The 23319-nt window shown below is 39.1% G+C and overlaps 1 protein-coding gene across 4 annotated transcripts; it reads right to left on the bottom strand.

Moving 5' to 3' along the window:
* Positions 1 to 7569: 7569 nt before the first annotated feature.
* Positions 7570 to 22585, bottom strand: SCML1 (Scm polycomb group protein like 1). 4 transcript variants are annotated; one of them, XM_011362991.2, is made up of 8 exons: positions 22465 to 22585; positions 18091 to 18232; positions 16811 to 16894; positions 16248 to 16325; positions 13061 to 13165; positions 12124 to 12670; positions 10671 to 10819; positions 7570 to 9359 (listed from the first exon to the last, which is right to left on the bottom strand). In XM_011362991.2, exons 2-8 carry the CDS (start codon positions 18118 to 18120, stop codon positions 9210 to 9212), a joined length of 1143 nt encoding a protein of 380 aa, XP_011361293.1. In that variant the 5' UTR covers positions 18121 to 18232; positions 22465 to 22585; the 3' UTR covers positions 7570 to 9209. The 4 variants fall into 4 exon arrangements, with proteins under 4 accessions (XP_011361293.1, XP_011361296.1, XP_011361294.1 ...); XM_011362994.2 differs by having other exon boundaries at positions 12133 to 12670; XM_011362992.2 differs by having other exon boundaries at positions 16248 to 16322.
* Between the last annotated feature and the right edge of the window lie 734 nt (positions 22586 to 23319).

Below are 23319 nucleotides of genomic sequence, written 5' to 3'. Positions count from 1 at the left end.
AGTGGAGGGGGGAACCAGGGTGAGAATGGCTTGGCAGTGAGGCTGGGAAAACAGAATAATAATCAAGCAAAACTTATTGCCATAGCAGAAAAGGTAGAAACCTTAGTTTTAGTTATAAATCGCTGTATAACGACAAACATTTGATATCTCACATTTTAAGTAGGTCGGGAACATAGGGGTGACTTAGCTGGTTGCCTCTATCTCGAGGTCTCTCATGAGTTTGCAGTCAAGCTCTCAGGTGGGGCTGTGATCTCAAATGAAGGCTCAATGGGTGGTGGGGTGGAAATTCACTTTCTAACTCACTCGCAAAGTTGTTGGCAGCCCTTAGACCTCACATGTGAGAACCTTCAAGGGCTGCCATATGATGTGGCAGCTGGCTTCCTGAAAGGGTACCTAAGATAAAAGCTATAGTCTTTTCAATCTAATCTCAGAATTGACCTCTAATCACTGATCTTGTATTCTGTTCCTTAGAATGGAGTTAGAAGTCTGGCTCATATTCAATGTGGGGGTGGGGTGGGGCAGTGATTGCACAAGAGTGTGCTTACCAGGGAATAGGAATCATGGGGACATCTTCACTGGTGAGCAGAAAAGAGCTGCTTTAATTATTTCTAATAGGATTTATGAGTTTAATGAGGTGAGAGGAAGGCCTGAGCTTAGAAAACGGAAACAGTGTAAAGATGACTTGGCTAGTATGAGGTGTGTGGGACAGGACATAGCAAGAAATGAGATTAGCCAGGTAGGGGAGGATCATATTAGAGTTCTGAAGGCCACAATTTTGAATATGTATTCAGTCGACATAAAAATATATTTTAGATATATGGTATATAAGATCCTGGAGAAGACAGGAACTCTTTACCATGACCACAGGTCTATAAAACGATGCAGCAAGAGGTGATGTCAAAAGGAATGAGCAGAATCAGCTGTATGCTGGAGAAGGAAGCAACAGAACCTGATAACTGACCGTGTGTGTTGGTGTGTGTGTATGTGTGTGTGTGTGTGTATGTGTGTATGTGTGTTGAGAGAGAGACAGAAGAGACGGAGAGAGAGACAGAGACAAAGATTGATTAGATCTCTAAGCTGCATGTTCAGATCTCCAAGGAAACCCCAGTAAATATCACCCCTCTTTCCCCCGCTCCCAGGTTCTGAAAAGTTAAGAAATCAAAGAGTAAAGATGGAGACTAAAATAATATCTTTCTCCTACTAAAGCTAAGTTGGAGGGCACAACTTAGTGTGAGAGGCCAAGTAGCCTGCAGGTAGATTCCAGCATTAGCTGGACTCAGAAACCTCACCCCATCAGCAGTCTTTCTCCCAAGAGGAAAAAGACTATTATTCCCAAAATCATTGATCAGAACCCCCACTTCTCACGGATGAAGTACCCTTTTAGGTATGATGGTGCTTACTGCACCCCTTTGTGTACGGTGGTTCTTCTTCAGCCACCCAAAGATTCCAATTGCTTTCCTCCCTCTGAAACTACCACCCAGTCTCTCCTTCTTCTACTGGCTTCTATCTCCTCCATACTCCTGTAATGGCTAGCCAGCGAATTTGGAATTTCCAATGGTGTTGAGTGGTATGAAGAAAATGAAACTGGGTGATGTGGAAAGGCGCAAGTACCAAGATTAGACAGTCACAGAAGACTTCTCTGAGAGGTGAAAACTGAGCTGAGATATGAATGATACAAAGAAGCCAGTCCCAAGTTCTGGGGCCAGGGAATTCCAAGAAAAAATAATAAGAAGTGAAAGGCCTTCAAGGATGGAAAAACCTGATTTACTGAAAAATCAGAAAGATGGCTGGTACAGCTTGATAACAGTGAGTGAGAAAGAGATGGACAGGGACCATTCATGTGTGGATATGGATCATAGGAAGACAAAAAGATATGGGCAGTGAATAAATCATGGTGGGAATAAATCATAGTAAGGCAGAAAGAGGTGGGCAGGGACCATGTTTTGTGTGGGTACAGATCATAGTAAGAAAGAAAAAGATGGGGAGGGGGCCAGATCATGTGTGGGATGAATCAAAGTAAGAAAGAAAAAAGGTGGAGGGGCCTGACCATGTGTGTGTATATTTCATGGATCACAGGAAGCATCAGCCCTGGAGATAAGACAGAAAGATGGTAAATATATGCAGTTTTTATATATCGATTGTACCTCAATAAAGCTAATTAAAAAAAAAAGAAAACAATAGGCAGAGATCATATGTAGGTGTGGGTCAGAGGAAGAAAGGACTAGAACATATTTATGTATGTGTATCATAGGAAGACATAGTGATGGGCTAGGGCAAGATCATGTATGAGTTAGAATAATAGCAACAGAGAAAGAGACAGGCAAGATGAGATTATTTAGGGGTATAGATCATAGAAAGACAGAAAGAGATGTGTAGGACCAGTCCATGTGTGGATACGGATCATAGTATGAGAGAAAGAGATGTTCAAGATCAGATCATGTGGGTATGCAGCTCAGTAAGAGAGAAAGAGACAGGCATGTATGACCTAATATGTGTGCGTGAAACAGAAAGAGATGAATGAGGCAAGTTTATGTGTAGATTTGGATTTACAACAAGGCAGAAAGAGATTTGCAGTGCTACATTATGTATTGATATCAGCCAAAGGAGGACAGCAAGAGATGGGCAGGCATCAAATTATGTGTGGGAATGGATCATAGTAAGACAGGAAGAGATGGTCAGAGACCAGATCATGTGGGAATGAATCACAGGAAAACAGAAAGAGATGGGCAGGGCTAGGTCAGGTGTGGATAAGAGTTTATTCTAAACTGGGAGATGTACTGGAAATGGCCATACTTTCAAGAAGGATTTTTGCTTTTTTTTTTTTTAATCTATTCAACCAAAATCTAAGTAACCATTATGTAGGAGATACGGTGCTAAACCCTGAGAACAGAAAAATAAATAAAAGTATCAGCCCTGGGGGTGCTCATAGGGAAGAAAGTTAGCCTTGCTGAAGTGGATCAGGGCTGTGTGGACTGTGGACAATGAGAAGCTGAGTCCCACACTGGCAGTTACTCCGTCAGGTGCCTGGATGCGTGGGGTAGGTGAGGGTGCTGTTAACAATGCAAGGACTGGAGAGGGGTAGATTGGCAAAGAGAAGATGGGAAAAGATTTAGGTGTGACGAGTATGAGATGCCTGTGGGCTAGAAGGTTGGGACATCAGTAGACAGTTGGATATACAGTCCTAAAACTGAAACAGAAAGTTCAGGAAAGAAGCTGTGGCTAGAAAGGTAGGGGTGCTTATTGTTTTTGTTGTCAGTGTCTCAGGAGTATCTCATTAACTTCTAAAATTTTATGTCCCAGACTGTACCCTCTAGCTTTGGTGAATTCAGTGTTCCTTGTAGCTTAGTATATATTCGATTTTGTGAAAGTTCCATGGATTCCTGATAACGGTGTATTCTCTTTTTGAATCTGATGTCTAGCAATAATGCCTTTTTAATTATATCAATATCTGCCCTTTAAGTATACTTACTTATGTCAAAGGCTGAAAGATATAATAAAGTCTTTTTTTCTATTGCAATTGTATTAAATTATCCATATGGTCTATCTAGTTTTGCTTGCTACTTTTGATTCTCTGTAATCGATCATACACAAGTTCATGATCTCTCTTTCCTGTACTTACACCTCTTACCAAGTGTAAGGGCTTCTGACGCATTGACTGCTTTTTGTCTGCAATTCTACCTTGCAGGGATCCGTATTATCACTGTGGCCTACTTTTTGTTTGCTGATCAATTTCTTTCCAGGACTTTATTTTTAATATTTAAAGATAGGTAAAAGTCTACAATTGTTTTTAAAATCTGTCTTTGAATATTTTTAACATGGGCATTAAATCTACATATATATAGCATCATTAAGTTGGTCTTCTGACATATGGTATGCTTTTTTCTTATGTTTTTGCTGTTTCTGCCTTTCACTAAATGGCAATGTGTTATTTCCTTTTATCGTACACAGTGATTTGAACATGATTAAATAATTATTAGAAAAGCAATACAATGCAAAAAATTGGAAATTAAAGATAAGCAAAAGAAATGAAACATATCCAGAATCCCACATATCTGGAGACACCCATTATAAACATGTTTATGTATATCTGCCAATGTGCCTTCTAGGCATGTAATGCATCTGTATATAAACGCACAATAGAATTCTCTAGAAAAATCTGTTTCTGTGACCTACTTTGATCAACATATCATGAATATCTTTCCACGTGAATAAATCTCTACTTAATTTTGAAGTCACTTATTGTGGCCTATTCAGGCTTTTGACATATATTTTCAAACTGCTTTCTGGATATGTCATACCAAATTTACTTTTCTTCAGCATGATAATAACTTGATGTAGTTTTTGATCTTTGCTAATTTGATAAAAGGTGAAGAATAACACACATTCTATTTTAATTTGTACTTGTTTTCTTAACATTTTTCTTTAAGGGTTTAATATATGATAAAGGTGATTTTTTAAACCTATTTGGGTTGAAAAGATGGATTGTTCAGTAAATGACATGGAAACAACTGATTTACCATGAGGAAAAGAAAAAAGTTTTCAATACCATGATCACCGGATGTATTTATGATGTCTTGAAAAGAAACCCACAAATCTACTAGAAGCATAGGCATGCATTTATAGAAACTCACCCCTGCTCAGTGTCCTTGGCCTTAAATGCACACCGCCCTTCACTGCTGCCCATCATCCTTCTGATCTGGGCTGAAACGACGCTTCCTCAGGCAAGCTGCTCATGATCCTGTCAATCAGGTAAAGGTCATCTGGGGTATCTCTTGTGGGTACTCCGTCTTTGTCACATTTTGTACGCTTATGTTACCCAAGTGTTTGCATTTTTTTTTAATGCTTTTTCTTCTCAGATAGACAGTAAGCTGCCTAAGGTCAGGGACCTCACCTGTTTTGTTTACTCTTATATGCCTTGTTGCCTGCCAATCACTTAGTACCTTTCTAAGGGCACTTTCTCCTACCTTCACTTTTTAAAATACATTTTAAAATACCATTCCCAGTATATGCTCCTATCAGGGCTTTTCTTGGCTCCCACCTGCAGTGCTATGCCTATGGGATCTGCTTACATGCCCCACATGCCCACCCCTAAGAAGAACATCTGTCTCCTCTGCTTCCTTCCTTAGACTTTGCTGGGTATTTTTGGAATTGATGGAACCTGCACAAAAAAAAAAAGCAAGAGGTGGAGCACATCTGAGCCACCAATGACTGTACTTGAGAGAATCTGAGGTGCCTTGGATTGTAAAACACACCCAGAAATCAGACATGTCCAGACATGTAGGGACGAGAGATATGTCTTAAAATGGATGACATACTTTATTTTCTCACTACGGCTTCAAGGACCTTAGAGTAGGTAGAGATAGTTCCCAAACCCTAGCAAAAGCCCCTCTCAGTTTTCAGGGTTATGAAATGATGCATTTTCATCATTTTCCTTTTCTTACAGGTATTCAGTGAGAGGCCGAGAAATGAGTGACTCAGTGGCCGCTAGCCAGATGTTATGTTAAACCAGATGATCATGTGGGAATTTTGGAGTTTTTAATTCTATTCAGAGCCATGCTGTTCTCCAATAACTTGCTTTCTTCATATAGTTCCAATGCTTGAAAGTGGGTATGTAAAACCAACCAGAAAATTATCTAAAGGCCCAATGGCAGCTTATAGCATTGACTCTCATACTTGTGGAAAGGCTCAGGATGAATTTGGTACAAAATCAAATCAAGCTAAAGTTGATTCCTGGGAGTATGACTCACTACTTTGTGCTAGGTGTCCATCTAGAGACGGGGCAGCAGGGCTCAATGCCTTCATGAAAAGTTCACTTAGTAGAGAAGACATCCAATGTACAAAGAAACATGATGTCAGGAAGTGCATCAGCTACATTTTACTGTATTTATGAACTGTGGTACTGAATCCCAAACCCAGAAAGTTACAACCATACACCTCTACTTCCTGCTCGCATACTCCGTAGGAAGCGACGAGATGGCTTGGCCGAGCCCCACGTGCCTTCTGGCTCCAGAATCCAGTCTGAAGGAGTAGCCCTTACTTGCCATACACCATGCTAGTAGCAGAGGGGAATGAATGAGATAAAGAGATGATCAAGAAACCATTGTAAAACTCCTGCTGGGACCTGAATCAGGTTCCACTTAAGTCCTGTGGGTCAAAGCAGGATTCAGGGCCAACAAAGGGGTGGGCACAAGATTTTGCCTTCAAGTTGACTCTAGTATAGCGGGGAGCGTGGGCAAGCTCGAGACGAGTCTGTGCTCACTGGGGAGAGGGGCTTTCAAGGCTCAATTCCATCAAGCTGCTGGTCAAAAGAGGGAATGCTGGGCGAGAGGGAAGGAAACCTGCCCACCATGAATTCCAAAGATGGGCCCTGGCTTGCATGCCCTCCTTCCCTTGGGGACCCCTCATTCCCTGGATCAGCTTCATAGAACTCAGAGATACAAGCAAGTCCCAGCATCACACTGTACGAACAGCCCCAGAAATGTAACCCTACTTCATTTCCTCAGCCAACTGTGAGTACAGTCCCTTTTATAGCTTGAAAAAGCAGCGCTCCACCTCCACCCCATTATTGTTCCTAGTCGCGATGTTTGATTTTTAATATCTGACGATATTACAGAAGGGCAGGGCTTTTTCATGCTTACGGAGGGGGCCCAGGTTTCAAAGTCTGAGAAGTCCTCAGAATGGAACATGTACTCTAATAAGACACTCCAAGGAGCAGAAGTCATGCAGACAAAAGCAAACGCTCGCGTGACCAGAGGGCCCGAGTTACACAATTCTGCTGGCTACAGAGTGTCCACGGATGGACTGAGAGGCAGAGCTGGAGGAAAGATTGTTTTAAAAGCCTGGAGAGTTCACAGGTGGCTAACATAACATGATATTCTCTGGACTAAAAATTTACAAACCAGTGAACGAGTGGTTTTGAATCACCCAAGTCTCAGGAAGCAAAGGGACACCCCATTCCGGTCACTTGAGCATCACCCCTGGGGCCTGTTAGGGCCCTGGTACCTCCAGGAAGTACAAAACACACTGCTGAGAAGCAACAGTAGGAGGTTTCTGGGCTCCCGGGTACCGAGCAGCAGCTCCTGGGGCGGGTAGGCTGAGGGGGCGGCTACTGAAGGCGACTTTCCCACAACCCACAACAGGGCTTCTAAGGCCTCTCTGCCATGCGAGCTGGGGGACAGGGCAGCAAGGCGGGTTGGCTCCTGCCCCCTGGTGGTTAAGAGCAGCTGGAACTGCCAGCCAGACACGTGAACCCACGTGGCACGGTATCTGGGGGCACGGCCATTTTCTAGCACACTCGCTTCATCAATAACATCACAAGTAACAAAGGTTTTGAGCACAGATAAAGCTCACTGATTTAACTTCTCGCTGTTCCCCTGGGGTCTAGTTTAAGGCCCCTACAAGAGATCAGCCCTTTGCTTCTAGGACTCTGTTTCCCTATAGAATGAGGTCAAGTGTTAAAACTCAAGTATTTGGACATATAAAACCAGAAACTTACCAGAGTGCTTCTTTTTCAATATAACCAATTTACGCATTAACGTAATGCGGTACAAGCAAGTAAAAGCACACCAATTGTTGTAGTTATTTAACTTTATTATATTTTAAAATTTGACAACTGTAAAACTTAGTATTTATGCAAACACCTGAGGACTGTTCAATGGGGCACAGCATCTTCACACAAACAATTTGAGAGAAGACTAAAAGTATACATTAGATTCTTGCCTTATAACACAAAAGAAATAACATGGATAAAACCACTCTATAGATCACATGTGCCCAGTAAACAGCTGCTTTTGTTTATAAATATAAAGGACACTTGGTTTTCTAAAATTAAAAGGTACATTATGGCCCCTGGTGAACATTTTATTGGCATTTATAACGAATGGCTAATACATTTAGCACCAATTCTCATAGCTTATAAAGATTACAACAAATGTTATGCAATATAACAATGTAATAAATAACAATAATCATAATGAATGGGTTTTGCTTGAAAGTTCTAATTTTAAAATAAATCCCAAATGACAAATTAGAACTAATGTACCTTCCAAAGATTAGAAGGATAAATGGCTCAGAAAGCAAATTAACGCTGCACAAGACAGGGAACATCCCTGTTTGGAAACCCTGAAGACTGAGCTGAGAGGTACTAGTGATAGCAAATGAAGTGCATATTTTTAACAGAATAAAACATCTCACTATATATAGACTTAATCTTTATCTCTGTAGAAGTGTAAAGTGCCATTTTAAATTAAAAAAGAAAAGATTTACTTGAGTGTATACTTCTAATAAATAAAACATAAATATGAAACAGTATCCATGTGAGGAATACATCTTTTAAAAGAATACACATCTTTTAAAAATAATACATCTTTTAAAAATAAAATAAAATTAGTATGTTTCTATGAAAATAAAATAAATATTCAAACATAGGCATCTTCGTAGAGAGATGTGAGCTATAAATATCTAGTTAAATATCCAAGCTTACACAAAATACTTAAAAACTTTTTAAATAATAGATATTTAATGGAAAATATTATAATCAGACTCTACCCAAACCACCCTTGTAATATATCTACTGCATAAAATGACTATTCTATCTATCTTATAACTTATCAAAAAACTGGTATGAATACTTTATGAAATTTTATAAGTTTGCTTTTTTTCTTTAAATAGGAACAAATACAACATAGAAATAAATAACAAAAGCTAAATAATTTATACGGCTATTCCCTTTCTGGAAACTGGTAGAAGACAAACAGAAGACTACAGTAACAAACAAACTATCTGAGGAAGAGATGGCATCTGCAGTTGCATCTTCAAATTCTCATCTAAGGAAAGCTTCTCGTGGTTTACTCATCAGAGAACTTGCTAATCCCTGATAATCTCCCCTTTGGGATTTAGCTGTTTTGGTTCTATATATAAATGTTAACCAATATCAAAGGTGCTTTTCTATTTCCTACATGAAATATATTTGTAAACTGTACGATAAATAAAAAAAAAAGATATAAAGAACAAACTGCTCATTTGAATATGTTAGTACTAATATGTTCAGTTGTTTCTAAAGAAGTAGACTGGACTGGACTATAGTTATGCAATTCTGGTTTTAACATATTGTTAGAGGCACCTTCTACACAACAAAAATTTCTAAGGGCGAAAAAATAATTTTACACCAAGAGGGTGTTGGTCTCCCCAGAATTAAGCCAAACCTAAATCTACATAAATGATTTTTCAGGGGTCATGTTATTTTCCTCTTTAAGCTTTTCGATGTAGTGGCACAACTTCACAGCTGTGCCCAGCTTTAGCCCCATGTACTTTATCATCATGTCACTATTGAGTAGCAGCAGAGCCTTCCCATCAATGTCCTACAGAGAGAAGGAAATTACAGTAATTAATAATGTTTTCATATTTTATCAGAATGGTCATTTCTTTACATATGAGAATATGTAACACCAATTAGAGGGTAGCTCGTTCCAGATGTATATTCTCTGAATACACATCTGCTTGATGAAAACTATGACACTATTAAACAGTTTTTATCTTTAAAACTACTTTAGCATCATTTGATCATTTGTCAATTTACTTCAAATTTTAAGAAAAAGGAAATTTAACCTAATATCTTCAGTGTCTTAAGTGTCGAACTACCTAATTTTGAATACTGTGTTGAATAAAATGCATAGCTATGACAAAAGCAATAAAAACTATGAATGGTAGATGAATTTCAGATCTTGTTAACTTTCTTAGAAAGGGTAGGAATACGAGTATGTCAGCATTGATGCAAACTGTAAATGTGCTATATATTACTGTCTTGATGTTGAAAGTTAGTTGTGTGAAGCTAATTAGATGCTAAAACTAATTACTGTTTTTCTTACCATACTAAAAAGGGTTTATCAGATATGTGACCAATAATTTTATTCATTAGGAAAACTATAAAACTATGACTTGATAAATAAAAGGAATTCTCCTTAAATTCTTTATTACATTAACTGACCAACCGATGCCACTGAAGCATATTATTTAATTTTCACGAGATCTGGTTTAAAATTAAACTATATTGAATCATATATCACTGTCTAAAAAGACTGGAAATCTCATATAGTACTGCCTTTGTCAGGCATCTTCTATAACTTTTCTCCTAAGTAAAACTAGAAATTAAAGAAATTAGAATTTAAAAAGTTTAGTCCATGATGTTATTTTGTAAATGGTATAAAGGTAACAATATCCCAAATCGTCAATAACCACAAACGGTTAACAGAACTGAGCCAAATGGAAACAGTTGCTGGATTCACTGGGCATCATAACAAGGAGGACACCCTGTCACAGCTTGTGGTCACCGCCTCCTACTCAGCGTCCTGGGCCAAGCAAGGACGAGGGGAGGAGGATCCTTGTAGCTGTCGTTACAAAGGAGAAGACACCTGAAGAGTGGCCATGCTGAATCATCTTCTCTTGAGAACTTGAAGACTTGTAATATTGTATGTACTCGGGGACCCATTTAAAGCACAGATCCAGCCTCTACCATTTAAGGATCTAACTCTGGACAAAGTAACCTTTCTCACATATGGAAAAATCAGTTGATAGGGTTCCCCCACCATCCACACTAATCGGCACCCAACTGAAGGGCCTGCAGAGAGGTCAAAGGCATTATGGTAGGAAAATCAGGTCAAAAGATACATTACATGTTGCCTGAAGAGGTCGGCGAGGGAGTCTGATATCTGAGGATCCATGTGTTTCAGAAACAGGATCACGTCTTCTATGGACCAGGATGAAGGATCATCAGAGCCTTGTTTCAGCATACCTGGGTCAATTTCAACTGGTGAACCTGGAGCTTCAATGGGGAGAAAAAAGACAAATCATACTTGACCTGATCATTATCCTGAAAGAAGAGATGTTAGGTAGGGAGTAATGGTCTCATTCCTGGAACCATCTGCTAAGAATCCCGGGGAGGACCCAGGACTCCAAGGGTAAAATCTAGTGAAAGCTTAGCTAGATAAAGATGATATGAGGATAGCTACCCACGAGTGTGCCATCTGACTGCCCCCAAACAACAAAAGCAGCCTCAGAAGTTACCTTAAAGCTTCAAAGGTCATAAAACAGACTGAGCAATATGAAGTCTCTTTGGACACAAGCTATATAGCAAAACATCTGTTTCTTGGGCTAAATTAGGTAAATCTAAGCTAACCTATTATTCTCTTTAAGCATGTCAGTGAATTTCTCCCAATCTCTCTCCTCTTGGTCTGTCTAGTTTAGGTTTATTTTAGCAGCCAAATGCAAGGGAGATTCCCCAAATTTAGTTTTATAATTGCTTAAATTTATTTTAATTAATTAATTTCAATAACTCCATTATCTCTGAGAACCAAATTAGTTCTTTTACTGAATCGCTCATGAATTCAATATGGACATTTTCAGCATTACTCTTTAAATTTCTCTCTTAAAACTTAAATGCTTATCTGAATTTTGAAGAAAACAAGATTATTTTCTGCTTAGCTAAGTTAGAAGTAACATTAACATTATATTCAATACCTCTCTCAAGTTTAATTGCTACTAATAGATATTTTGGCTGAAGGGTTATATGTTGAAAAAAGACATAACTGAGCCATGAAACAATTTAAGTGCTCAGACCTCAAATAGTTTTGGCTGTGCTGTTCACTAAGTTGCACTGAAATTTCTTTGTGTCTAGACAAGTTTTCGCTTACTCAACCAGAGCACGCAGCTCCCCAAAGTTAGTGTGTGATAAGAGGTGGATTTTTTAATTCGCTAGGCAGATTTGTGTCTCTCACCAAGGACTGTCAACTCAAGTTTAATCTTTTTTTGTGTGAAGTAGACACAGGTGTACCTCTTCTTTCCCATCATCTGGGTTCTGGCCATTTTAGGGACATTTTGAGTATTTACTCAGGGAAACGGTAAAGAAAACAAGGCTAAAAACTCACAATGGGATCATTATGAGTATTAGTGGAGAAGGGTGATATCAGTTGATTAACACAGTGTCTGGGACACTCAATAAATATGTCATTATTATGAATATCACCCAAACCAGTCCTCAAAATATGAAACAAAAAGCTTCCACTAGCTTGCACCAAGGATGTTGTGGAATTTAGGTTAAACAGTGAGACTTTGTGATATGTGTCATACCACACTCACTGAAGCCAGTAGGGTCGCAGAAAGATGGGGGAGGAGTATGGTCAAGGCTCTTATCTTCCAGCAAAGATGGGTAAGCCATCATCTCAGGGTCTTGAGCTGGACTGGGTATGTCGTGGTCCAGCGCAGGTGCAGACAGTGCTATGGAAGGCTGGGCAGATAAGAGACTGCTGGTGCTTTGAGCCCCTGGGCTGGAAAAGGGCAGGTTAGGGCAGCTCTGCGTTGCCTCACTGGGTGAATAATACGACTGATATGAATTTGTGAAGACAGACGGAATCGACGGACTCTGGCTGAGGCTCAGCTCCTGATCCTGGTACAATGATTCCTGGTCCCGGTCTGGGGAACCCTCTGACTGGTAAGGTGATCCTATATCGTTGATCTGGGAATTTTGTGGCCTTGCTACTGGTGAAGTTGGGCTGTAACTTATAGGATAAGACGTTGAAGAAGGAGAAGTAGAAAGCTCCTTCTTCTTCGTTTTCTGCACTCTCGTCTTTCTAGTAATCAGGTAATTATATTTTTTGTATGCATATCCAAGTGGCTTCTGAAATGACACAAACCCAGCATAATAAAACAACTGTGAGCAAAAAAGGAAATTAGTAAATACATTAATATTTAATTTCCATGCAACATTCGTTTCTATTATTAAAGATTAATGTTCTATTTTTATTATACAATTTTTATTCCCCTCCAATCCTACATTTTAATTGTATTTTATACACTATGATTATAAACATAAAAATACCCATTATCGATACATTTCTTAAACCTAAACTTTAGCATTCTTCCAACAGAGCTTTAGCCTCCCATCTGCTGCTACAGTAAGTATAGATCAGCCTTGCAATCTCAATTATTAGTTCTCTCTCACTTCTGACAGGCATCATCAGAAACTAGAAGTTTATTACAGTTGTGAAAATATTTTTATAACACTTACACGAGTTTGCCACAATGATTTCACACGAACACGGTGAATTTTTGAAACCTTTCCATTAATGATATCAAACTTCTTATCCAGGTTTTGAACAGCAGTGTGGATGTCCTATAATAATACAAACTATTAGCAGTTCGATTTCAAAAGAAAAGTAATATAAAAGAAAATCCCAATAAGCCAAATTTTGCCTGCCAGGAACAAGAAAGTTCTCAAGCCATTAGAAATTTCTTGTCTTCCACTTGATACCTGGTTACTGGTGACATAAGGAGCCCAACCACCTATGCATCTACTCCATGTCATACAGGCATTTTAAGCAGAAAGTAAATGTACCACATTTCAGAAAGTAAATGTACCACAATTCCTATAACCCATCACATTTATGATGGAGTCATTTTACATCAAAGAAGATGTTATTTTAGGAAAGAAATGTTCTCATCTGCTAAAAGGCCAAAGAGCCTCTTTCCATATGATGGCGGCATGAACTAATAGGCAGTGAGCATTCCACTCTGGAAAGAACAGTGAGCCAAATAAAACAGACGTGACTGTTGGCTTCGATGTATTTTAAAATCATGCAATCAACAATTAACCTTGTAAAGTCTTTGAGTACACATTCCCTATATGCCAATCAGGTATGTGACCGATAAAGCCTGAGAATTCTTGAAATACACAGCAATTTCATTAGAGCAAAAAAATACACTTAAATAAGAGGCTAGGACCATTTCCTCATTCATTTATTCTAATAAACATTTATTGAGGGCCTAACACCTGTCAGAACTACTATGCTAGATGCTGGAAACATACACATTAAGAAAAGAAAAAAACAGCTCCTGTCCTAACAAACTCCCATTTTAGCTGGAGAGAGGGACAAGTAAAGAGATGATTTCAACAGAGAAAGTGATTAGCAGCCTGGAGCAGTGGTTCTCAAAGTGTGGACCATTGACCAGCAGCATCAGTCTCACCTACTAGCTTGTTGGAAATGCAAAATCTCTCACCCCAGACCTAAGGAATTGGGAACTCTGAGAGTGGGGCAGCGATATTTGTTTTTACAAGCCTCCCAGGTGATTCTGATGCACAATTAAGCCTGAGACCCACTGGCCTATAGCACTGAGGTAAATAACGCAGGCTCTAGGGGAACACGGTTGAGTTTAAATACTACAGTTCTGCCATATTGTTTCTGTGACCTTGGTCAAGTTACTTTACTTCTCTATGCTTCGATGTTCTAATGTATAGTATCGGGATGAAAAATAGAATTCTCTTGAGAATTAAATGATGTGCTATAGTATTATGTTTATAGTAACATAATAAGAATACTACATGATGACTGGTCCAATAGTGCTCAATCATCTATTAATATTAATAATATTATTATGACTACTTTGGCACAGGTAAGAGCAGGCTAAGTGTGCACAGAAGAGTAAAACCTAACCCAGGTTGGCAGTTGTGGGAGGCTTTTCAGAGAAGGAGATGTCTGTGTTGAGAATTAACAAATGAGAAGGTGTCATTCACTAGTTAAAGATACATGGAAGGGCACATAAAACAGAAGGAACAGTACATTCAAAAATATCCAGAGAGAAAACAGGAAATTGAATGTTTAGATAGTGAACATAAATGACATTCAAAGAGCTGGATTATTAAGGGAGGGAGAGAGAAAGAATGACAGCTAAAGAGGGATGGGAGGCTGAAAGAAGTGACTTTTTTTAAACCATGGGAGAATATGCTGAGAGTGATAGAGACAGAGCTGAAGATATTAGAGAGGGATGACCAAATGAAGGGAGCACAGGGAAGGAGGGTCAGATGCAGACGCCAGGGAAGAGTTAGCCTTACAGAGGACGACACCTTCCCCATCTGAATGGTCGGGAAGGAGGTCTGGGGCTAAACTTGGCCTGCACCTGGAGGGATGGATCCCAGGCAAGTTTGTTGACTGTGGGGAGAGGAATCGAGACAGAAGAATTTCTGCTCCACAGCTTCCAATTTCTCCATTTAAAAAAGAGGCGAGGATTGGGGTGTCTGGAGCTCGTGGGGGATGGAACAGGGAGCTGACTAGAGAGCTGCTGAAGGATTACAGGGCAGCAGACGGGTCCCAGCAGAAATCCTCCCCTCTGCTTCCCAGCCTGGACAAGGCCGAGGTTCTACTAAAGAGGATACGGGGATAGGAAGAAAAAGAAAAGATGGAAGTGCTGCACCGTGTGGTCCAGACTGATGAAGAAAGAAGCTGAAGAAAGGAGACAGCTAGCACATCAGGAGAAACAGAGTGGGTCCCTTATACCCCATTTCAGGGGTGACTCTGGAACCTGAGCATTTCTTAACGTAGTTGCTATACCCCACCGCATCCACATCCTGCGTGACTGCTCAGAAGGCCCTGGCAGAGCAGTGTCCACCTAGGTCGTTGTGGATGCTTATGCGAGGCAAGCCTGGGGTATAGCCCTGCTCAAAACCAGAGCCCCCTCCCTCCCCACTACAGCCCACCCTCTGTACATCCTTCCCCAGAAGACTCGGTATATTCCCTTTAAGCACTGTACTTCTGTTCTCAGTGATAATGATGATAAAGACTCGCAGAAATATTCTTTACTTTTCAAAGTAGCTTATTTTATTCAAGACACTCGATACGTTCAGAAACACTTTTTATAAAATAAACTTTCATTACCTCTAGGGTATGCAGCTTGCAAAATCCTTGATAATTATATACTGCTATCATTCTCTACCGACATGCTAATTTTTAAAAAATCCTCTCAAAACTATGTAAGATATACTCTTGTAAAAACAGTGGTAAGCTGTCATTTTGTTTCAATTGAGACATCTTGAAATGCATTTAGGTACGTACTAAACTTCATCCAAATCAGCCACTTTCCTTTAAAGATTTTATAGGGAAAATTAATTCAATATTGAGCAATCTAGATCAAAAAAGACATAACTGCATCTGACCAATTAAGGGCTATTTTAAAAAAAACTATAAAAATCTACACATTACTATTGCAAAATTTTCACCTGGAGATGCTATTCACCTAGAAATTGTTAAAAAAGTTATCACAATGGGGTGATAATCATAAATAATACAGCAAACTTTCAATTAATTGTATACTTTTTCTTTACATGAGATAAAGAGAATAAAAATTCTCTTTATCTTTACCTTAATATTTATCTTTACCTTAATATTTTAGAAAACTACATTTGAGAGACAGAGCTTTTGTACCTGGCACTGAGTCAGAACATCCTGAATTGTATTTGGTTGCTCTTCGACGAAGGATGCCTCAGACTGGACACTTCCCTGCTAAAATTATAAAAGTGATTAATGCTTTACTTCTGTAAGAACCAAACTGAACAATAGGGAAAAAAACCCAACACTTTATATTTATTTATTTAAATTGTTATTTTCACCAACTTTTCAAAGAGTTTCAGAAGTCTTAATCTAAAGCAGAGATGAAGTTAAGTAAGACTCATATTAATATGAGAATGGAGATAATGCTAATTAAGAGAGAAAGTAAGGAAAGAATTTATTATATCAGAAGGACCTACATTTAGAATTTTGTACTGAAAATGAGTAAACTGGTCTGAATTTCCTACTATAGAAGGAAAAGAGGATAGTAAAATGGTTAGATGCCCACTGTCTAATGAAAGGAAGCAAACAAATTCAGGAGAGAATATTTTTTTGGCTGTGGTTTAGAGGCGTTCTGTAGCATATGAAGAATTTAAATTTTTTCCCTTAAAATTGTTAAGTGTTACTATATTTGGCAAATGCCAATTACTATTACTTACATCATTAACACATGTAGTATTTGGTTCAAATGCATAAAGAACACTGTTGTTATCATCATCACAAGCAGATATTCGAGTTCTTACCTAAGGAAGATTTATTAACAAATTAAAAGGAAAGATGGAAGATAGAACTGAAAGAAGAATTGAGGACTTCGATCTCACCTTCAGGAAGCACCAAAAGCTATTTGTGATATCAAAGGACCTTTGTCCATTGTAAACACTATGACTACAAGAAAAGATGTACCTATAAAACTGTTTCCTCATTAACCCAACTACAGTTAGGACATCATTTCCATTGAGCTGAACTTCCTGTGTACCTTGGGGTAGAGAGCCTAGTTTTCTAGTAACCTGACACCAGAACTGCTGTAAAAAATATATATTTCTAACCACAAAGAACCATGCTACATGGCTTTTGATTTTTTAAATAATCTAACAGTGCCACTCTGTGGATAAAATAGGAAACACTTAAGTGCCTATTTCTTTAAAAATTAATTTCTAAATCACCTTAGAAATTTTTTTTTAAGATACAGGGTATAAATAAATAAACAGTAAATAACCATTAAATTTCATTTAATAACTCTTTATTCTAAGAATTAATTATAAACTATAGGAATAATTTTAAAGTAAACACACTTAGAAGCTATATATGTCTGTTTCAAAAGATGTCAAAATAATATGGAACTGCTATAGATTTGTACTTAATAAAAATATACTATCTTATCCTTGCATACTGCCTTATGCTTTTCCAAGTATTTTTATATACTTATGTTAGAAAAAAATGACTTGGTAGGCAATTAACATAATCTCTAAAGATGAAAAATGTTAGGGCTGATAGAAGTTAAGAGAATTGCCTATACTACTTAAGTGACATTACTATCCACATCCTTATGTAAGTAAAGAAATGTCTTTTCTGTTAAGCCAAATTATATATAGCTTCATAATCTATATTTCTATTTAACTTCAGGGATCAAGAAACAAAGCAGAATGCGACAGAAATGTTCAAGACCACAACCACATTGAAAAACTGTTTGGCAGGTTCTCATAAAGTCAAAATTCCATCAACCTATGACCTAACAATTCAACTCCTGAATTGAATAACCCCAAAGAAATGTTAGTATCTGTTCACAAAAAACTTGTACATGAATGGTCATAGCAGCTTTATAGATCACTGTAAAAACTCGTGAACTATAAACTTACAATCTCTGAATTTCACTGTGTGAAATTAAATTTCGAAAATAAATGAAAAGAACAAGGACAGATTTTCAATCTGAAATACAAACCACATCGACGTCACTGGAGCAGCTAGACATCTTTGTGCAACAGAAGCAACTTCACTTCCTCTGAGTTTAATTAATGTTAAACTTGCTGGAGGGTTTATTTGTAAAATTGCTTGGTCACCTATGACTGGTAAACCTTCTACTCCTGAAAAGTAATGCATAAAAAAGTTACTTTACACACTACCTTAATAAACTTAGCATGGCTATCTTCTCACAGTGCCAACTCAAAATGAACTGGAGTCCTCGTTGAATTTTAGGAAGTGACAAAACGAGAAAATTTCCATTTGTGACTTAGAATTAACCTTTAAAAATTAAAGGGCTATATTGCCCACACCTAGGAATAGGTTTCAAGATCAAACACGGTTCCAAATCGTGAAGTGAATGCTTTACGATTTAAAGGGTACAGAGTAAATGCTGAAACAAGAAAACAGGGTTCCTGATAGCTAAAGGACTCTCCACAGGCTTTTTACTTAGGGAGGCAGCAGACCTCCAAACGTGAGTGAGGAGTCTGTTCTAGCTTGGGCCCCCACCATACCGTGGGTTGGGCAGACCACTCAAAATCCAGGTGAAAACTAACATGATCTCTACAGTCACTGCAGTGCTAAGATTATGATTGCTTCAGCAGTTCATTTTATATTAAACCTAAATAAATATAAGCCAAAAAATCTTCTGGAATTATGTAGGCTTGGTTATGGTTCCGAGTTATTTAACTCTGTAACTAGAAAAAGACACGGAGTGTGATGCAATCATATTCTATCTTGTAGTAGGGATTTGAACCCTGGCCTCACAGTACCGAAAGGGGTGCATTAATGAGAACACTGGTTTCCTTTATCCACCTGAGCCAGGGCAGTAATGACAGTCTGAATAAAGGGAGAATTAACTTTCAAGTTAGATATATGCAGGCTAATATTGGAAATTTTTAAGCTATAAAATACCTCCAATTTGAGCTATAACTTCGACCAAATTTTACTTTTCTAGACTATGTGTATATTTTTTCTCATTATAAGACTAATTCAAGCTATAAACAATTAAACTGATATTTTGAGGCAAAGGAAGACTACACAGCAATAAGAATAAACTAGCTATTGCTACACACGAGGATGAATCTCATCACTAGAACGCTGAGTAAAAGCTAGACACACAAGAGAATATAATATATGATTCAACTGATCTAAAGCTCAAAAACAGGCACAAGTAATCAACAACGGGAGTCTTTCCAAACCAATACCTTTAGATACACCACAGTCACTTTAACAACTTCTTAGTTTCCTATCATGCAGATAGGCCATGATTCATTTAACCAGTCCCTGATTCATGGATAGCTAAGTTACGTCTTGCAAAGAACACCAAAGTACAGGTACTTGAACTCTTACAAAATGAGAATAGCAAATTAAAGTTTCTTAACTCTAATAGTATTTCTTAGACTCTCACTGTATTTCTAACAATTTTGTTTTATAGTTTATATGTATAATTTTTCATTAAATGTAGTTTCACTATAGAAAATTTGGAATATACCACAAGGTACAGATAATATCTAAGAGATTTTACTGCTTACTCTTCCAGGCAATGTTCTAAGCACTTGATGTGTGTTAACTCATGTAGTATTCCTGACAACCCCACAGGGAAGCTCTATTATTATTCCCATTTTCCTTAAGAGAAATCTGAGGTAAAGAAAGTTTAAATAATTTACCCAGGTCTCATTGCTAGTTAAGTGGTGCTGTCTGGCTCCAGAGTCTACGTGCCTTACTCCTTCCTTATTAAAATCATATGGCATCCCTTCTATAAACAATAACAAAAAAATCCAAACTCCTATTAAAGCCTGCAAGGTCCTTACACAGTTAGGAGCCTCCACACCTCTCAGAGGTCACTTCTTACCACTTGTCCCCTTGCTCTAAGCCTAAAATTTGACCATCTGTCCTTTTATAGACAAGATTTGCCAACCACTGTTATAAGCTCTCACAATCAGACAATTCTCTACTGGGTTAATTACCATGCTGCTAAAATTGGCTGCAGTTAGACACAGAAGCGGCAGGCATCGAGTCCACCACTGGACTCCCAAAATTTCTACCTCTGAGGCCCATTCACAACTCAACACCAATCTTGCACTCTTAGAACTTCTCGCTCCTGTCATGTCCTCTTGCTCACAATACACTGTCATCTCTCCAGCTGACAGAACCTATTCAGCTTCAGGTTGCATCTCCACAAAGCAAAGGTGCTATGTCACCTCATCTGGAAGTGACACTGCTTTCCCTACTACCAAAACACTCACACTTTAATGCTTTTAAGGCAACTGTCACACACTGGCTAGTTACACGAGAGGCAACTTCAAAGCTTGGGGCCAGAAAATCTGGGTTTGGGTCCCGGCTCCTCCACTTACTAGCTGTGTAACTTTAGACAACTTTCTTAATTTCTCTGTGTTTTAAAAAATATGTAAAATGGCGATAATAATACCAACTTCATGGAATTATGAAGATTAAACGAATTAATATATGTCAAGTGCTTAGAAAAACGACTGGTATAGCAAGGGCACCCACTGTTGGCTACTATCTTTTTTATTACTTGGGTATTCACAACATCCTCTCAACAGAACTGTTCATCATGGAGCACATATACCACAAATCCTCAAAGTCATAACATGTAATTTTCATTCACACTGCACCTATACACCGCAGATAGAGCAATCATTTATTGTAAATGAATTTAAAGTGCCAGGGCACAGTGCAAAGATCTGAGCTTTAAGAAATACTCAAATCTAAGACCGAATTGCAAAAACTGCTATTTTGCTTTAGGCGGGTATTTAATCTTTCTGTACCTCAATTTTTTAACCCGTAAAGTTGAAATAATATCTATCTACTTCACAAAACTGTGAAGAGCAAATGGCACAGTTAAGCACTCAGCATGTCTGGTTCATAGCAGGCACAGTATTTATTTTATTTCCCTTTTTACTTCTTCCCACAAGGAAAATAAAGTTTCGGCAACATTTTCTTAGAGCCCAACCATGACTAGATTATGCAAAATTAATGAACATAATTCGTTATATTCGAAATCCTGAAAAAGTCGTTTATTTAAAATGAAGCCCATTTAGATTTTACCTCAGAAAATCTAAACTCTTGATAACGTAAGAACAAAAAGCCATCTGGTTTTTTAAAGACATTTAAGACACTAGAGACACTTAAAAATTTTTTTTTAAGTCATTTGAAGATTCTGCTCCTAAGGTACAAGGCATTCATTTCTCATCAACTTATTACAACGATAAGGGATGAAAACGGCACGTCACCCAAAAACAAAACTGCACAGCAAAACAGGGCAGACTACAACAGGCAGACGACTGCGAAAAAATTTTTTAAACAAAACTGTGTGCCAATACACTGAACAATCACTTTCTAAAACTGCTATCAGGACTCTCAAAAGCAGCCCTTCTACTGTCCATATCAAACTTTAGATGACTACGAAATCCACCAGATGGCGGACAATGCCGCCCAAACTGTATCCCATCGCCCGGCACTGAATGGAGCCCAGGCCCTTCTTTATAAAACGCTGTACAGAAAAGTTGTTTGCAAAAACCACGATTTGTAAACATTAAACCAATTTAAAACCTCAGAGCAGTCTGAATTTGGGGAGAGCCGGGGAGGGAGGGAAGCGATCCCCAAAAGATTTAGTTATCAAACGATCGTGCTCAACCTACATCTTTATTCTTTCTTCTCGTTTACGAACTTAAAATAAAACATCGAGACTACATTATTGTCTTTAATAAAACGCGGTTACCATCAAAGCTCCAAAACGTTTTAATATCAAAAGACGTTACGAAAAATCAACTCGCCAATTTATCAATTTAATCTCAAAATTCTAGTCTGAGAATCTTGGTCTTTTCTCGTCCCTCCCCCCGCCTCCCCCACACGCCTCTGCCAAGGAAGAGAAGAGAGTGAAAAAAGATCTTGTTCCCAAAAGTCAGCACCAACTACTCAACAAGTGGCAAAATTTCAAAAGCTCACACGCTCTGGCATCCCGGGAGAGGCGGTGGGAACCACCCGAACCACTCCGAATTACCACCCCGAACCACCCCGAATTACCACCCCGAACCACCCCGAATTACCACCCCGAACCACCCCGAATTACCACCCCGAACCACCCCGAATTACCACCCCGAACCGCCCGAACCACCCGAAAACCCCAACCCACGCCACAGCAGCGCTGTAGAAATTTAAGTGTGGACTTGTTCTTCCAGAAAAGCAAATTTTTTCTCTTCCCTCAAGGTAAATCCACTCCCCCCGCCCCGGAGTTCCCAAGCCATTAAAGCCAAATCGCTCCTCAACTGCTACTTGTCCACATGCAAGACAAGAAAGCTCAAGGAGAAGAAAAATATGTCGCTGGTTAAACCTTTTCTGGCGACAGATCCTGTCACAACGGCCTCCAGAGGACACGGGAACCCGCTAGCGGTTTCCCGTCTCCTCGAGCGGCGACCGTTAAGACTGTTACGACCGTTAGAACCCCTCGAGGTATTTAACGGTCTTCGCAGCGGAAGTCGAGTACGGACACGTGATGCGGAAGTCGGAAGCCCCACGCACGCTAAGGACGAATGCACGCCTCAGGGACCAGTCGTGGCACTCAGGATCTCACGCGAGCGGCCGAATACCGACCAATCCCGAGGCGGGGTGCGGGGCGTTGCTAGGGAAACAGCTAAGGGGCGGGGCTTTGCTTTCCACTGCGCAGCGGCAGTGCAGGCCTCCCAGGTTTCTGTTCGCGGAGGCTGGTGGGACGGGAACCGGACGCTAGAGCGCAGACGCGAGCCTTCTACTGTCGCGCGTGGGTTTTTTGAAACTTTTAAAAAATGTAATTCCGCTGCTCCTCCTCCAATCACGCACCACAGACGTCGATGTTTATTGGATCCCTGGTGTACACGTCAGTTTTGGAATTTGAAGGGTCAGAACAGTGGGGCCTTAGCGACCGACCTCATTAATCTTGGTTTGGTACAAACAGGGAAAGTTTTTTTAAAAAGTTGTTACCTCAGGGTGGAGAGAGACCCTGGAGCCAGATTTGCTGGATTTGAACCGTAATCCTAACACTTAGTTGCTCTATGGCTTTGGGCAAGTCAAGTAACATCTCTGTGCTTCAGTTTCCCCATCTGTAAAATGGGCTTAACATGGGGAGTACGTGAATTAGAGTAAGCAAAGCACTTCATGCGAACTGGCACGTACATTTGCTATGCAATGAGTACCTGACATTATTTAATGG

This window comes from Pteropus vampyrus, unplaced genomic scaffold (genome assembly GCF_000151845.1).
Source record: "Pteropus vampyrus isolate Shadow unplaced genomic scaffold, Pvam_2.0 Scaffold81, whole genome shotgun sequence".
In the NCBI taxonomy this organism is placed as follows: domain Eukaryota; kingdom Metazoa; phylum Chordata; class Mammalia; order Chiroptera; family Pteropodidae; genus Pteropus; species Pteropus vampyrus.
The sequence above is the reverse complement of the archived record's forward strand: the minus strand, read 5'-3'. Positions and strand labels throughout refer to the sequence as shown.

What these genes read in the sequence shown, in the direction of transcription:
- SCML1 (XM_011362991.2), bottom strand. Translation starts at nt 18,120, where the DNA reads ATGTCTAGCTGCTCCAGTGACGTCGATGTG. An exon ending in GCTCCAGTGACGTCGATGTG is followed by an intron (nt 16,895 to 18,090) that starts GTTTGTATTTCA and finishes AATCTTCCTTAG; the next exon opens with GTAAGAACTCGAATATCTGC. An exon ending in ATACTACATGTGTTAATGAT is followed by an intron (nt 16,326 to 16,810) that starts GTAAGTAATAGT and finishes TTATAATTTTAG; the next exon opens with CAGGGAAGTGTCCAGTCTGA.